We start from the raw sequence: 17,401 nt of genomic DNA on the forward strand, positions 1-17,401 counted from the left end.
TGAACAAGGACTGCTTTGTCCTAGGTTCAAAACCTCACTCGGCTGTGAACCTCAACCTAATCTACCTCACAGGGTTGCTGTTGTGATGATGAAAATTGGGGTGGGGAGGCAAACCATCTATGCTACTTTGAGCTCTTTGGAGGAAAGATGGGATATAATACATTAAAGAAATACTGTTTGAGAACTTCTTTTCAGGGATGCCCTCTCTTTTTGGAGTTGGGGGTTAATATTTTGCCTTAGGTTTTCCAGAACTTTTCCTGTCAGGGCTCCTGTACCTCTTGAATGAGAAGCCAAAATCTATCCAATTGGGGCTTTCCTGATTCCTACAACTTCATGCTGGGCAAAAAACTGTTATGGTTTTATTCTCTGCTGCTGGTTTTATCTCAGGTTTATTCTGCGTCATTTTTATTTCTTTTTGATGTTTGTACCTTCTTTTTAATGTATTGTACAGCGTCCAGAGCACCTCAGTTCTGGGGTGGTTTAAAAACAGAGTAAATAAATAAGCTTCACCTTCTGAATTTCTGCCTGCGATCCGGCTGTTATGGGGACGGGGTTAGTATCCTTACTCTTATTCCAATAATAGCAATGGCTTCTCTTTTACGCTTCTTTGAAAGGTATCTACTTGAAACGTCTCTGTGTTTGTGGAATCTCCCTTCGTCTCTCTGCGTTTTGAAAGCCCGGCTGCCAGTTCCTTGTAGGGGACAAGTGAGAAGCAAGGCGCAAGAGGAGATCTCGCAAAAGGCGAGAGAAATCTGGTACCTCTGGAGCCTGGCGAGGGGCAGAAGACCCGTTCCTGGAGCCTGGGACGCCAGAGGCAGGCAACAGATAGCTCCTGGCTTGGGAGGGGCCTGGCATTCCGCCAGGACCCCCTCCGCCCAGACTGCTCGAGAAGGCGACGGGAGCCTCCGTCTCTCTTTCCAGCGCTCGCCAGCCGCCGCCAAGCAAAGCGGCGAGAGGGAAGCCCCCGCCAGGCAGCCAGTAGCCAAGCAAGCGAGCAGCGCGTGGATTGGATGCTCTCGCTGGCTCAGCAGCAGCAGCAGCAGCAGCAGCGCTTCTAAGCAGCCCAGCCTGCTGCTGCTTCTCTGCACGTCGACGACCGTCCTGGCTGCCGTCGGGAGGCAATAGCCGGAATCCCCGGGCGTCTGCTGGGTTTTGGAATGAACTCGGAGGGGCTGGTCCTGGGCGCCGCGCTGCACTGGGTCGGGCGGGAGGAGGAGAGGAGGAGGGCTCTCCGGAAGAAGAGCTGATCCGGAGCCACGCAGCGCTTCTGCTTCTCCTCCTCCTCCCCTCCTCCTCCTTTCGGTCTCTTCATCTTTCCATGGGATTAAAAGCAGGGCTGTGAAGCCGCGTGGATCGTGCCTCCCTCCCTCCCCTCCTGCCTCTCGACCCTGGACCAAACCATGCGGGATCTAGCCATCGAGGTCGGGATACGGGTCCTGCTCTTCGGCGTCTTCGTGTAAGTAGCCAGGCAACTTTCGCCTGATCTCTCCGTCCGGCTGCTGGAGAGGTCGGATGCTCCCTCGGCGCTCCGCCTGCGCTCACGGTTTCACCCACCACCCTCAAGCTTCTCGGGAAGAGTTGGGAATGGGAAGGGAGTTGGGGCTCTGCGCCTAGACTTCCGACAGCTGATGCCCGTCAGATGTTCGGGACTACAACTCCCATCAGCCCACGCCAGCCTGGTCAGGGGTGATGGGAGTTGTAGTACAAAACATCTGGAGGGCACCCGGTTAGCCAGATAGATCTAGGGATGAGGGCCAGCGATGCTCAGATGGCTTTCCCTACCTATAAAGACTTTCAGGTACCTGCGGTGCTTAAACCGTAAAAAAAAAAAAAGTTCAAGAGAAACTCCTAGGAGCTATCCTCCCACCCATCCCAGTCTGACCTTAAAGCCTTTTCCTCTTCTTCTCCTCTTAATGCTTAGGGGCTGCTTGTGGCCACATGGAGAGAAATGCACTTTGCACATGCTCAGAGACCTCTTTTGCCCTTATAACTTCACAACAGGTGTGTGGGCTGGAAACCTGGCACAAATGTACTGGACTTTTAGAGACAACAACCTAAAGCTGCCCAAAGAGTGCTTTAAATGCTTAGGATTGCAACTGTACTCTGAAAAAATAAAGCCCCTTAGCACTAATGTTTTTGAGTCCAGTAGCAAAAAAATAAATGAAGCGGTTATTGGTGGATTCAGTTTTGGCCATAAAGGAAGGAGGTAGGGGAGCAAGAAACGGTTTTTCTCATGAAGACGTGTAAAAACACCATCCAGATAATGGGGTGTATTAGCAAGAGAGGCTGCTTGTGGAGTCTCTGTCGGTAGAAGTTGCATTCCATTTTCTACTGGGAAGGATTGAGAAGATGGAAGGCAAGGGAGTTGGAAAACAGAAAATAAGTATTCCTTTCTGCTCCTCAACCTTTTCACCCTTCTCTTTTTGCTGAACACACAGAGGAATCCCATACTCAAAAGAAAGTCACATGTAAAGGATGACACTGTTAATGGTTCACTTTAGTATCTTAACTACTTTGTAGAGTCCTGCTTTTCCTTCTCCATTGACCTGCTCGATCCTTCAACTTTCCATCCTTTCTCCTCCCACCATTGCAACTTTTAAGCAGAACTCCTATGCACACACTTACCTGGGAGTAAGCTCCACTGAAACCCCTTGGGACTTCCTTCTGCATTCAACACGTATAGGCTTGCACTGCAACTCAGAAGGAGAGACAACACAGCTTATAGCCTGCTGTTAGGGGTTTGCTCCACTCTTCTCTCTGGTGATTCTTTAGCCTTCCCCTGACCTGGTGCCCTCCAGTTGTTTTGGACTTCGACTCTGATGAACCCCAGCCAGCATGGCCAATGGTCAGGGATGGGAGGGGGCTGTAATACAAAATAACTGCGGGGTTCCAGGTTGGGGATCTACAGGGCACCAGCTTCAGAGGACCAAAAACCAGAAGAAAAAGAGCAAAGAAGCAAGCTTAGTTTGACCAACTGAATGCCATTAAGGAAATCTTGAACTTCAGAGTGCAGGTGCTGCAGCGGGACTTGGCTTCTGTGCTCTTTTCTCTCCTGGTCTGTGCCAGGATTCTGCTGAGCCGTTTCCTCCTGCATTTTGCTGGAAGCTGAAAATGGGGAGAAAAATGACTGTGATTTGAGTTTGTGGGGAGGGGGGAGAGAAGGACCAGAAATTTTGTTCTTCTGCTGCATACTGAGTCTCCTTGCACCACTGCCGCTTTTTAATTGGCTAAAGCTCTTATGTTGTGTGTGTTTAAAATAATGGTAAAGGATCTTCTACATTTGCGCTACGGTAATTTCCACCCAGTGTTTGGCTTTTATTATGCACAACGTGGCTTGAAAGTAGTAGAAAAACTGTTGCTGATTCTCATCTTTAAAAAAGCAACACAGGTGTGTCATATACCTGGGAGGGGCCAGCACTGCCTTGTTTTCCCTTCCTTCTTGTACATGTTACATAAGGTCACCTAAAAAATGGTGCAGGATGTATTTTGGTCAAAGGGACAGTTTCTTAACCCTGGAACAGAGCCATGTATGTTGAGTTAAGAATGGATTGTCCTGTGTCTTAATTTTTAAACAAGAATCCCCCCCCCCCCCGCCTCCCACTCTCCTGCAGTTCTCGTTTTGGAAGAGGCAAACCACCTTTCTCTGGGGAAAGATTTCACAGATATTTGAGCTGCCATTCCTATTATCATATTTGGGATTCTCCTTCCAATTGGAGTCTGCAGTGTAGGCCAGTGAATTGAGGGACAAGCATTGATGACAGAGAAGTAAATGGATAACACCAACATCTTTTTTTTTTTAAAAAAACTTCACATTAATGTTTTGTTAGTCATGTATATACATTTGAACTGCAGTTCTTCTGCCTTTTAAAGGCATTTGAGTATGGCTGTACATTCCATTATCTTATTTAAATGACTGCATGTGAGTTCCCCCGCTCACCATCTCTTAGTTCTCTGACACTGCAATCCTACACATATCTACTCATAAGCAAGTCCCATTAAGTTCACTGGGCATTACTCTCAGGTAAATGTGTATAGGATTGCAGCAAGAATGTGCTGATAATAAACATGTACAGTACAATTTTGTTAGGATCAACTTTCTATTAAGTTGGTGCACAGTAGCAGTGCTCACGTTTGTGCTGCTAAGCACTGAAGGGGTTGTGATGTATATTTTGTGATTTCTGTGCATGCAAACATGTTCAAGATAGAGTGGTCTTGTTGCTGGGCATAGGAGACAGAACTGAGACGTTGATAAAGGCCAAGGTGTTCACTTTCTGTTGTGGCCTTCCCCAACCTGATGTCCTCTCGATGTGTTGGACTACAGTTCCCATCACCCCTAGTCATCACACCCATTGGATATGGTGGCTGGGGATTTTGGAAGTTATAGCCCAACACATCTGGAACATGGCACATCTAGAGGACAGCAGCCTTAAAGAAGGCTGTTCTATGGTCTCCCCCTCCTTTTTTAAAAAATCTTTCTAGTACCACTGAAAATGATACTAGACATACAGTGCAATCCTATGCATGTCTGCTAAGAAGTAAGTCCCGCTGAATTCGATGAGACCTCCTCTGACTTAGGTGTGAACAGGACTGCATCCTTAAGCTATTTGAAGGTTGAAATGCCCCACAATAAATCCCTGTGCAGAGAGATTTTCATATAACTTTACTGTAGACTAAATGGTCAGAGTAAAATAGAAGCAAATATTTAATCTGCCAGCTTGGATGGGTTATCTCATCTGATTGCTATCATTACAGTCCTGCACCCATGTCAATTCAGTGGGACTTTCATTTCCATAATGGTTCTGATATAGCTCTAGTTATGGTTCTTGCCTGCAGCTAGATGTATCCTCCCAAGTCCTATGAGAGGGACATAGTTGCTTGTGTATGCATAGATCTCCTTTGCTAAATGGGGCAAATGTATTCTAGATCAGGATGCAAGACATGGCAGCTATTTGGGGGGATGTAAGGAGAGAATGGGCTGTTGAGGCACTGAAGGCAATGAGAAAACAAAACAAAACCCAGCTGCAAATGCCTTGGTTTGTGGAGTGAAATGATAACTGGGAGTGATCTCTTGTTCTTGTGATGCCTACTAGAGCATATGCTGTTTCTGTTAATCTTGGAGGTTACTAGACTTCCCTTGGGGAAATGAAAGATGGTAAAATCATTACTGTGGGATCAAATAGGTTGCTCCGTGGAAGTTACAACATCATGAGTAAAACTAACTGTTCTTCCAGAGATGTTTCTTATGTTTTCAGGTGTGCACGATAGCACTGAACAGGGAACATTGTACAATGACATGTACATTGGCCTTAGTACATTATTGATTTGTCTGGTTAGAATAGAGGGTGACACTTATTCTAGATTCTTTCACCTGTATAGAAAGGATGTAAGTATGCTGTATAACAGGAAAGCCATCCTTCAGTGCCAAGTGAAGTGGTGGCTATCTTTTGTTTAGCTTGATGGCTCTTTAAGTAGCACTGATGGCCATAACATCTGATATTTTTCCAGAGCTAGCTGAAGGTATTTGTTCAATGGCTTTAGGTGGAAAGAGGATGTTTCTTCAGTGAGGATTGATAGATTGCAGCTTCTGCATTAGGACATTCTCCACATGGTTGGCTGCAGAGGAAATCAAGCCAGTGAAAGAGAAACAAGGACAAAGCTGAGTTTTGCAGCTGGCTGGAAGGAGGAGCCTTGGGCAGGGGTGAAGTTGATGCTTTTGAGAGAACCAGGACTTATATATAGGGGGCTATCTTGCATGCAGAAAAACCATTGGATTAGAACTCAGTTCTGTCTGCACTGAATGGCAGTGGATCTCCAGTTTTCAGCTGCCAGGAGTCTTTCCTAGCTCTACCTGGTGATGCTGGGGATTGAACCTGGTACTTTTGGAAGACAAAGCATGTGTCCTGCCATGGAGCTATAGTCCTTTCCCCTTCCAGATGGTTGCTCACCTGCTCCATTATGTTCTGCACATACATTTCTAAGTAGACAGTTATCACAAGAACTCCATATGTCTCCACTGCTTTCTCATCACAAATAAGCATACCCATTAGTGGTGTCTCTTGGCATCTCATCCAGTTGAAAAGTGGGCAACTAGGTATAAAATATTCCCACAGAATAGGTGAAAATAACATTCCTTGGGTTGGATCCAAAATCTGCCCTTTGCAAGAGGAAGGATTCTTCTGTGACAGGGAGCGCTCCATCCTTCTGCCCAATTTTTTTGGGAACCCCCTGCCACCCTATTCAGCATTATCTCCTGATTCTCTATGTAGCTTTTTCAGGGGTCTGGAGGGGCTGCCCTGGGGACCATTTAGATCTTGGGGCGGGGGATGGAATTATGTGGTAGGTGAAGCTTAGTAGATGGGAAAATATACACACAATACAGAGTACTGATTGGACCATGGCATTCCCTGCTACTTAGTATTTATAAAAATCACTTTGATTTGTTTTGTTGCAGATGGAACGTTTGTTAGCTTAACCAGGCTTCAAAGTTTCCCCTCTGATGTCTGTTATGAGAAATGAATAATGCTTGATAAATGTGACATCTTCATGTTAAGGCAATTAGTGGCTTCCTCCATAAAAGTTGTCCTATATAATTTAGTGAGGCTAATAAAATACAAACCAGCACCAGAATTCATACTTGGGTGCCCTCATTATAGAAATGACACATCACTAAACATGGGTTCAGGCAACATGATTTCAATGGTAATTACAAGATACAATGTGAAAGCGTGGTTGTTAGCTGATTTGTGATGATAATAGAGTCAAATAATAGAGTCAGGGTTGTATTTGTGAGACGTGCTTTCAGTAGGACTTATGCTGACAAGTAATAAGCTTTCCATGTGCTAACTAGCATGGGAACCACTCTCCGACGTGCTAGGATGCTAACTCTGTGCTATGCTATATGCTGCACAAGGGATGTGTGCAATGGAAGGGGTAGCTAATCAGTTAGTGTAGCATTGTGGCTATGAAATGGAGCTCTCAATCTGGAGTCTTGCCTCAATACCATCAACTGCCCTGTAGGATGATTTTTTATTTGCTAATATTGTTTGTTGTGATTTTATTAATTTTATGTTACTTGTAAACCACCTTGGTAAGGTAAGTATCTTGAAAGGTATTATGGAAATAATGGTAACACATAAATAAATACTAATCACCTTAGAGGCTCCTGGGATGGATTACTGAGATAATGATCCTGTTCAGATGACGCACTAAGCCACGTGGTTAAGCATTTTGATCTAAACATTATGCCTTAGTATGCTGTGCGAACCATTCCTAATCATGGTGGCTACGTAATCATGGTTTAAACATGCTCACTAACCATTTACTGCAAAAGGGTTAGCAGCCTAACCATGGCTTAGCATGTTGTCTGAACAGGCCCAATGATTGTATTCACGTGTTATGATAAACCATTGTTTATTGTGACAGGAATATCCTAGGTGAGCCTTGGCTTTACATACTCTTCCCCCTCCTCTCCTCCAGTGTGGCTGTGAGGCAGGGTCCAGGAGCTTTTGCTTTTGTTTATCATTAACTTCAAGTTGTTGTGATGTCCAGAATCCCCCCTTGTGGATAATCTAAATGATGGCTGTTTAAAACAAGCCAATGTCAAACGCTAGCTTGTTTCAACAAACCATTATTAAGATTAACTCTAGTTTTAGGTTGAGATGTAAGTTAAACTAGGGTTACTCAGAAAATCTCCCTTTGCAGTCATGCTGGAAAGGGGTGGGGAGCATGCAAATCCAGGGCTAGTCTAGATGTGTTCTTGTCATGACAAACCATGATTTATTGTGATATCTGAATTCAGACAATGTAGGTGAAGTGATTTATAATGTGTGTAATGCAATATAAGTGCTAAGCATTGTTATTAGATGGCTTGATTGACTATATTTATTCTTGTTACTTAGCTAGCTGTGGGTGGTGGCTTAGGGTGCCACTGGGAAGGTTGTTTTGCCAAATGTGTTGGCAGTGCCTCAAAACTGCCATGTCCTGTACTTTTGAGGTTAAATTGTTTCACAATATTTGATGACGACTTCTTCCAGCTGCTTGAAACTGAAAGGTGTTTGGGGGAAACGAGGTAGAGAGCTATTGCCAGCGCTATTGCCACTAGCCTTAGTGCTGCTTTCATAACTTATGGCAGGAGTGCATAACCTCAGGCCCATGGGCCAACTCTGGCCCTCCTGGGGCCCCAATCCAGCCCTCCAGGCTCCCCGAGATGGCCCTACTCCTTCTCCCAAATCGCTGACCATTTGGCGGTTTCCTGGCTTTTGCACAGGTTTCTCCCCATTTTAAAAGGTTGGAAGAGCTTTAAGCTTATGGTGGTAGTTTTTGGTATTTTGGCCCCACCCTTTTTTGCCTTTGGCCCCGCCCACCACTAGGATGTGTCCCACTGCCCCAGAGCATCTCTAAAAGTGAATTTGGCCCTGAGGCTGAATAAGGTTCAACATCCCTGACTTAGGGACACTGCATCCGTTATCTATTAGACATACTTGCAATGTATATAGATGGTATTTTTTCCGGCCAAGAGCAGAAGTCCTGACAGTGAAGAAAAAAAGGCTGGTTTGGGTTTTCCAGAAATTAATTAATTTCATTTCATTTCTATACCGCCCAATAATCAAAGCCAAAAAATATAATTACACCCCCAAAATACAACTTAATAATAAGATAATATAACATCTTTAACATACAAAATTTAAAAACAATTTATAATAGCTAAAAAAAAGTTACAATAAGATACTGGGACCCGGCAAAACAAGTGACATTAAAAGTCCCGTCATATGCCAACAAATATGATGGCTGAATATTTAGCAGCCGTTTGAGGTTTAAGTTAGCACTTTGAACCGATCTCCAGAATGGGTGTTGGCCTCCATGGGGATCTACATCAATAACCATCAAGCAAGGCTGAAGAACCAGACCACCATTATTTCGCTCTATTATTCCAATATCTGAACCACAATTGAGGCCGTCATGTGCCATCAAATGCCTGGGAATAGAGGAAAGACTTAAGCTGGCACTGAAAATACGATGATCTTGGTGCCAGGCAGATGATGTTGGTGCCAGGCAGTTAGGGGGCAACCACTGAAAAGGCCCTTTTCCTTACTACCACTCTCTATGGCCTTTTCTACACCTAAGGATTATCCCAGGAAAATGAAGGGATCGTCCCTGCCTGCTCCCAGGATACTCTATGTGTCATTTGCATGCACAGGGATGATCCTGGGGGAAAAAGGCAAGTGTAGAAATGGCCTATGCCTCTCTCAGAAGATGTGGGAGGTCAAAGTATAGCTGTTAAAAAGCACCCTACACGGAATAGATATTCAATAGGCATTGGCATCATGGCTGTAGATCTCCTTAAAGAATTGGTTTTCAAACAGTATTTCCTCAGTGGGACTTCCACAATGGTGATTTATAGTTGCATTGTGGACCACCATTTTGATTTTGCTAATTCTTTGTGAATTGCTGTATTCTATAATGTTGTAGCTGCAACATGGGAAGCTGTTTGACAGGTGTGCCATTTCTATGAGGTTTTCATCACAGCTGCTTGCCCTGGTTAAAAAGGAAAAGCAACTGCAGGGGAAACTTCAAAAGACAACTTCTTTTCTTCTGCATTTTCCTTAGCTGCCTTCAGAGATTTGGTGCATTACCTGAAAAATATGTACCACTGACCACAAATGGTTCCTTTTCACAGACATGCATGGATTTTGCTAAATCTGTTCCATCTGTATTTCATGGATTGTCAGATATCTTTCATTCTGTTGTCCATTCAATATTGGAATAATATTTTTTTTAAAAAAAGTGATGTACAATAATTTTGTTTATTTTCACAAATGCACATTTGCACTAAAGTGCAGCAATGCAAGGGCACACATGCATATTTGTTCAAATCTCCTTTTCCCATAGTGAAATGGTCTGCAAGTCAGAGGAATCCGTACGACTCAGAAAAAGCCAAACTGCTGCAGCATTGACAGGTTGGATTCAGAGAAATCCAAACTCACTTGAATCCATTGCAGCCTTCTCAGGCCTACCTGGGCCACAATTCTAATAACTTTTCCAAGCCTGCAGGGCTTCCAGACATCTTTAGAAGAAGAAGGCCGTCAGGGCCCAACCATTAGGCAGAATGAGGTGGCTACCTCAGGCAGCAGATACTGGCCAATAGGGAACAGGCACAAAGTGTTGGAGGACAGAGCTGTGTGTGCCAAGTGACATTCCCAATGCCTCCTAAGTGAGCCAGATACCCTTGGTGTTGGTGTCTAATTGCCAGTGTTGAAGTAAGAGCCAAAACTACGCATCACTTTAAAGACATAGCTAACAGCTATATCTTTTTTAAGCACTGGGACCCCAGTGAAGATACTGACCCTATCCAGGGTGGAGGTGGGAGGAGAAATAAAGAAACTTTAACTCTTTGCCGCTGCTGCAGTCTCAATCCAAACCACCCCCACATGCCAGCAATTTGCATTGCCAAAAAAGGATCCAGGGGACCTGATCTGGATTTGGACAACAAGAGAGGGCAACGAGTTAAAGTCCCCCATTCTAGGTCCTATTCCAGAACAAATGTAGCTGCTAGACATTTCTTTAAAGTAAGGTTTACTTGCCCCTAAGATTCAACTGCCAGTCCATTTGGCTTCGGTATATATGGAACAGGGAGAGGGATCATGTCCTTTGCCTCAGCATGAGCTGTGACCAGACTTGCTGGAAAATGTGGGGTAAATGGATGCAGAATGCAAAACTTAATACCAGTAGGAAATGGATGATTTTAGTCACGATTTCCCATACTCAATAAAGACCATGAGCAGATTTGCACACAGATGTATCTATAAGACATGAATAGGTTTTTTTTACTCATACTTGAATGCTAAAGTAGGGAGAAATGTGAAGAAATTAAAATAGAACACTTTATCAAGATCTATCAAATGTATCTACCAGCCTTTGCTGGATCAGAAGATTGAGAAGGGATTTGCAAATTATCACTAATTTTTCTAAGGTATCTATTACTTCTCATACACTTCCAGATTCTGACACTCTAAACCTTACTTGAGCGAAATCCTCTATTAATTGGTTGGTGATAAATGTCATATCTTAGAAAAATAGACTCCCTCTCCCCTAGTCATCTCCAGTGGGAACTGAGCTGCTTGTCAAATTGTGGTGAAGAGACCATCTCTCACACACTTTAGAGGAGCTTGGCCACATTTTCTGTTACTTGAAAGAGTTATCACCAGTAGGGAAAGGGAGAAATTCATTAAGTTCACATTTTAATGCGAACTTACTTACCTTCACACTTTTGAAACAGTATATGAGCTGCATCTCAGTTATCCTCCAAAATTTGTACTTTTTTGAATTATTCAGTAGAGTTCACAGATCAAAAGATGCATACAAAATTGTGTATATTAGAGAAAATTATGTTCAAATATACATTATATTAGGAAAACAGCTTGGAAAAAGGTGCATATTCGAGGCAAAATGCATGCACTTGGAGAATGGAACACAAAAATTCTTATGAATTTTCAAGCAAACTTAATTTTTTTTTCAGAGTTCATGACAAATGAAACTTTAGACTGAAAAAACAAGAAATGGAGAGAATCTGAAATTGACAGATATATCCATCCCTAGTCAACAGTGGGTTATTTACCTTTCCTGCATTTAAATCTGCCTTCTTTTTCTCTCTGTTGTACAACCAAGCATGGGCGCTGTCCAATATGGTAGTACTGATAACCTATTTGAGAAGAAAAGACAGTGCTTTGATTTATGACTTCCTCTTCTCCCTCCCTCAACACTTGCCCTCTGTTAGGTAGTGTGCACATCATGTAAGAACACTGGACATGTGCACAGACCCCATGGGGTGTGCTCCCACCGCAACCTTCCTTCTCACCTTTGCATTCTTTTATGAGCATGGCCAGGATTCTGGAATAATAATTCACAAAGCTAAGGAGACCAGTTTCTGCACATGGATATCACCCTTGCTGGATCTGGCTGGCTAACTTTGGCTGTTTCACAATGATGCCAACTAAAAAACAACACCCCTCTTGTGATGTGGAACCCTGGTTTAAAGACCAATTTTAGTTAGCGAGGAGAGCATGGAACTGCACCATCAGAAGTCCTTTGAGTAATAAAACTACGGGCAATTGTTTGAGATGGTATCAGCTACAGCTGATGAACTAATAATTAATAAACTAATTAAAAGTGAGTAATTGAAACGCTATTGCATTTAGAAAAAAAAATCAAATGGTGAAGGTTACCTTATCCCGCAGGGTGGTCTGCCTACTCCTTTATATTAGGTAGCTTAAGTGGCATTGTAATGGTTGAAATGGGGGATGGAGGAGGAATAAAAAACTGCACACCTTTTGGAAGCAGAATGTTTGACTTACCATGCCTGTTCAGGGACCAGTTAGAGCCATAGGGTGCCTCCAGAAGAGGCTTTTATTCTGTATTTGCCCTGCCTCAAACATGGCATTTTATAAGAGGTCCTTCCATTTGTAACCCTTGTTTCCTCACCACACCTTCCATCCCCCCCCAAATAATCCATTAAGGGGGAAAAGACAGGGCAGGTGCTCAGTGACTTTTGACTAGGAGCACATGGGCTGCTCTGTTCGGCAGCACCTGTTGTCAGAGATTTCTGTGCCCAATAAAAGAGTTAAATATTTGCCCTTTGTCCCTCGTTGTATTTTTTTTTAGCAGATGTGTGTTATTCTCACAGGGCTGCTTTCCCTCACAAACTGGGAGCCATCTTAGTTCCTTTTCCTGTTGTCTCTTATTTATTTATTTATTTATTTATTTTATTTTATTTTATTACATTTATATACCGCCCCCCAGCCGAAGCTCTCTGGGCAGTTTACAACAATTAAAAATAGTAGACATTAAAAGAATACAAAAAATTTTAAAAAACATAAAAACAGTATAAAAACAACAACAGTATTCATTTAAAACAACAATTCTGGGGTCCATTAAAACAAACTTAACGTTATTAAATGCTGTTAAAATGCCTGGGAGAAGAGCATAGCTGGAGGGTGCCAAGTTGGGGAAGGCCATCATATTTTATGTGGTGGGGAGGGGGGTCCCCTGGTTTTGCCTGTGGATGGAGGAAAAGGCCAGCTGCCTCTCTTGCTGGGAAAAGGCTTCGGCTCTGATTGTGCCAGATTCCCAGCAAGAGAGGGAGCTGGCCTTTTCCTCCGTCCACAGGCAAAACCAGGGGACCCCCTCCCCACCACATAAAATATGATGGCCTTCCCCAACTTGGCACCCTCCAGCTATGCTGGGTGGGGAATTCTGGGCATTGCAACACATCTGGAGATCATCAGGCTGGGGAAGCTGGGATAGGAGATTATTCTCATCTACTGTCCTTCCAGAAGAGAAATCAGAAAGGAGACTGGGGCTGATCCACCCCTTAGCTGAGAGTAGCAGCAACAGAAGGAAGTGGAATTGATATAGGGCAGTGGCTGAAAATGATTAACTGCCAGTGGGGAAGGGCCATCACTCAGACACAGAGCCCAATCTTATTATTATTATTATTATTATTATTATTATTATTATTATTATTATTATTTATTTATATAGCACCATCTATGTACATGGTGCTGTATAGAGTAAAACAGTAAATAGCAAGACCCTGCCGCATAGGCTTACAATCTAATAAAATCACAGTAAAGCAATAAGGAGGGGAAGAAAATGCAAACAGGCACAGGGTAGGGTAAACAGGCACAGGGTAGGGTAAAACTAACAGTATAAAGTCAGAACAAAATCAAGTTTTAAAAGCTTTAGGAAAAAGAAAAGTTTTTAGCTGAGCTTTAAAAGCTGTGATTGAACTTGTAGTTCTCAAATGTTCTGGAAGAGTGTTCCAGGCGTAAGGGGCAGCAGAAGAAAATGGACGAAGCCGAGCAAGGGAAGTAGAAGCCCTTGGGCAGGCGAGAAGCATGGCGTCAGAGGAGCGGAGAGCACGAGCGGGGCAATAGTGTGAGATGAGAGAGGAGAGATAGGAAGGAGCTAGACAGTGAAAAGCTTTGTAGGTCAACAGGAGTTTATATTGGATTCTGAAGTGAATTGGAAGCCAATGAAGAGATTTCAGAAGTGGAGTTACATGGTCATAGCGGCGAGCCAAGAAGATGATCTTAGCAGCAGAGTGGTGAACAGAAACCAACGGACTTTACATGCAAAAGGTCCCAGGCATCTCCAGGTAGGGCTGCTGCCAGAAAATGCCAAAAATACTGAGCTAGATGGATCAATGGTCTGAAGTATAAGGCAGCTTCCTATGTTTCTGTGACTTTATTGGAGCCTTTGTTGTTTGTTTCAGTCTTTCCACGAAATGCCTGTTGAATGCCTGTAGCTTGCTGGCTTATGCAGGATGACATTTTGGGTGGAAAGTCCAGTCTTCGTTAAGGCAGCTAGACTAAATTACCTCTAGGTCAGTCTTTCTACAACCTGGTGTCCTCTACATATTTTGGACTTCAACTCTCATCAGCCCTAGCTAGCATGAACAATGGCCAGGAATGCTGGGGGCTGTAATCCAAAACATTTGGAGGGCACCAGTTTGGGGAAGGGTGCTTTAGTCCATTCAGCTCTGCTTCTAAAGGTAGGATTTAGAAGACAAATTGCCACACAATAATAATCTACGTATTGTGTGATAGGGTTACAAACGAATGAGCAGCTTTGATATTATGATCATGCTAAATCAAAACATTTTTGGAAGATGTAACTATTTAAATAGTTCTGCTATTTGATAGTAAGTAGAAAAGTGTTTAAGTAGAAAAAGTCAGAAGAGGCTTATGGTCAGTTCTTCGTGTCAGCAGCTGATACAGGGATGTGATTTTGTTTATTAATTTACATTTAGTGATAGTTGGTGGGGACAGAAAGCCTTGAACTCATGGGGCAGTCTGATAAACATACAGTATTTATCACACAGACACTTGAGAAAGATTTGGGTGTATTCCCCAGCCTACTGGCATTTTTAAAACGTGAGTGCGTATGGGATGCATGAACGATAGGTAAAGGGGAATGTGGTTGTAATTAGCTTTTTTGTTGATATGACATTTAGCACGATGTCTGAACTTTAAAAGAATGTTATTCCATGACTTTTCACATTTGGCTACTGCTACCTTGTCTGGAATCGAGTGCTGGTTAAGGTGACATTGGCTATCAATAAGAACTGTTTTCCATGTTGATTAAGAACAAAGTCTTTCAGGGCTGTGTTTTATCATAGCATGGGATCTTCACTGATTGTAAGGTAATTTGCAGTAGAAATGTCATTCAGGGTAATTGGATTGTGCTTTAGAAGTAATATCTTATTAACAGCATCCCTTGGAGATATGTGTTTATCTACAGAGTGATATGGATGTAATCTGTATAAACATGTTTATTATTATTATTATTATTATTATTATTATTATTATTATTATTATTATTATTTCATATTTATGATATTATACCTGCATAATCCTATGTCAGTAGTGACTGAATTAGTTGTTTCCCCCTTTGTCAACCTACACCAGTCCTTGTGGGTGACATGACAAATACACTCACTGATGAATATAGATGGGAGTCCTACTTTTAAATTTCCATGTCAAATAGAGATTTCCCCCCTTCTAAACTGCTGCCTTTGCCTTATGTGTAAGACTACAGAAGCTCATGAAAACTGAGGTTTTTTTATACAGTATAGAAGCTGCTGTGTCTTTCACCTGATTTACCTTTGATGGCAATGCCCTAAAATAATGGGAGTTTATTTCAGTGGTGGCTCTCAGTCATTTACTGTTGCAAGCCCTCTAGGTATGGACCACATCATTTTTACAGACCGTAAAGTGTCAGCAAACTGTTGATGCTTTGTAATAAGGAGCTTTAGTTCTAGGAAAGTAGAAAGGGTTAGAGTTTGGACATTGGCACAGAATAGCAGTAGCAATGAGGAGTAGAAAATGGTGTGTCCAGCAGTGTGAACAATTGATTGTCAGAAGATTATGTATTTAATACATGCTGAGATTGTGTTTTCCTGTCTTTCACATTCACTTACTCACACACTGACCTGAACTGAGTGAGAGTGCAGTTTATTTATTACATTTTTATACTGCCCAATAGCCGAGGTTGTCTGGGCAGTTTACAATTAAAACATAAAATACAACAAGACAGAACATAATACAATGCTTTAAAAGTTAAAAAAACACCACCATATGAAACCAAAATAAGTTATGGCCCATGAAAAGCCTGGGAGAAAAGATATGTTTTTCAGGAGGCGTTTAAAGGATGTTACATTTCCTACCGTCTGATGCACATGAGGGAGGGTTTTCCAGATGGTGGGTGCCACTACAGAGAAGGTCCTCAACTGAGGTTCTTCATGGCATCATTCTGTTTGTTTCCGAATGTGAAATTTTCTGTTAGTTTTGTAGGACACCTTTGATCCAACTTTTTATTGAAATGGGGCATGTCTATACCACAAGGGTATAGGGGGAGGAACGTGGACTTACCAGCTACCTCGATCCTCCCTGAGTGTCTAGATGGTGGTGTGATATCCCAGAAGGATGTTGCGGCTGCCATTTAAAAATAAATAAATGAGAGGAGCACACTTGCGCTCCACTGCTAAAGGTAAAAAGCAAAACAAAACCCCACTCCTGCTCTCCACCCCTGATGGGCATGGGCTGCTGCTGTGCAGCACCGTGCCCATCTCAAGTGTCCCACTACTCGTGGGGAGGACAGGATGACCGGGGAGCAGTGGCCACATGGCTGCGCTCTGTGGGATTGTCCTGGAACCATGAAAAAGTCAGGTTTTCTGCAGTTCCTGATATCTCAGGTTAAGTCCTTGCTCATCCTGGGTTGCCCCTGGGATCTCTTGTGCATCATGTGGACACACTGGGATGATCCAAGGTCTACCCTGGGATATAGGCATGGTGTAGACATGCCCATGGTATCTTCTGTGTGTAATTATATCAGGGGGGAAATTTGGTTTCTGGGGGTCCTAACCCAGCCTTCCAGGTTTCCCCACAGGCCCTGCTCCTGCCTGTCAACCACTTGTCATTTAGTGATTTCCTGGCTTTTGTGCAGGTTTTCTCCATCCTAAAAGGCTGAAATGCCTCTCTGAAGGCTTAGTTACTAGCAGTAAGAACTTTAAGCTAACATATGCCGGGGTTGGGGGGGTGTATTTTAGGCTCCATCCCCTTTTGGCTTCAGCCCCATCCGCCACTGGAATGTGGCACCAAAAGCTTCTCCAAAGTTTGGTTCTTGGGCTGAAAGATCTTCTGTAGCCCTACATATTTGGTTCTAGAGTTAGTTGTATATATTGTGTTCAGAGTTTCCCGTGGGTGTTTGGTTCCTGTTTTCAAATACCATAAAGTCCTCATCTAATTTTCAATAGATAGCTGGGGATTAATTTCTTCTCATCATTGTCACCTTCTTATTTCAGCCCAGATACTTACACTTTTCCAGTAATCTATCTACAGTGAAG

General features: G+C 43.1%; 1 protein-coding gene across 1 annotated transcript in view; it reads left to right on the plus strand.

Annotated features, from left to right (window-relative positions):
* The first annotated feature begins 1,326 nt into the window (after positions 1-1,326).
* PLPP4 (phospholipid phosphatase 4) overlaps positions 1,327-17,401 on the plus strand; it is a 117,861-nt gene continuing 101,786 nt past the window's right edge. Inside the window, 1 exon segment of the mRNA XM_063131587.1 lies at positions 1,327-1,456. Within this exon segment, the coding sequence (XP_062987657.1) occupies positions 1,401-1,456 (56 nt within the window). The 5' untranslated portion in view covers positions 1,327-1,400.

This window comes from Elgaria multicarinata, chromosome 8 (genome assembly GCF_023053635.1).
Source record: "Elgaria multicarinata webbii isolate HBS135686 ecotype San Diego chromosome 8, rElgMul1.1.pri, whole genome shotgun sequence".
Lineage (NCBI taxonomy): Eukaryota > Metazoa > Chordata > Lepidosauria > Squamata > Anguidae > Elgaria > Elgaria multicarinata.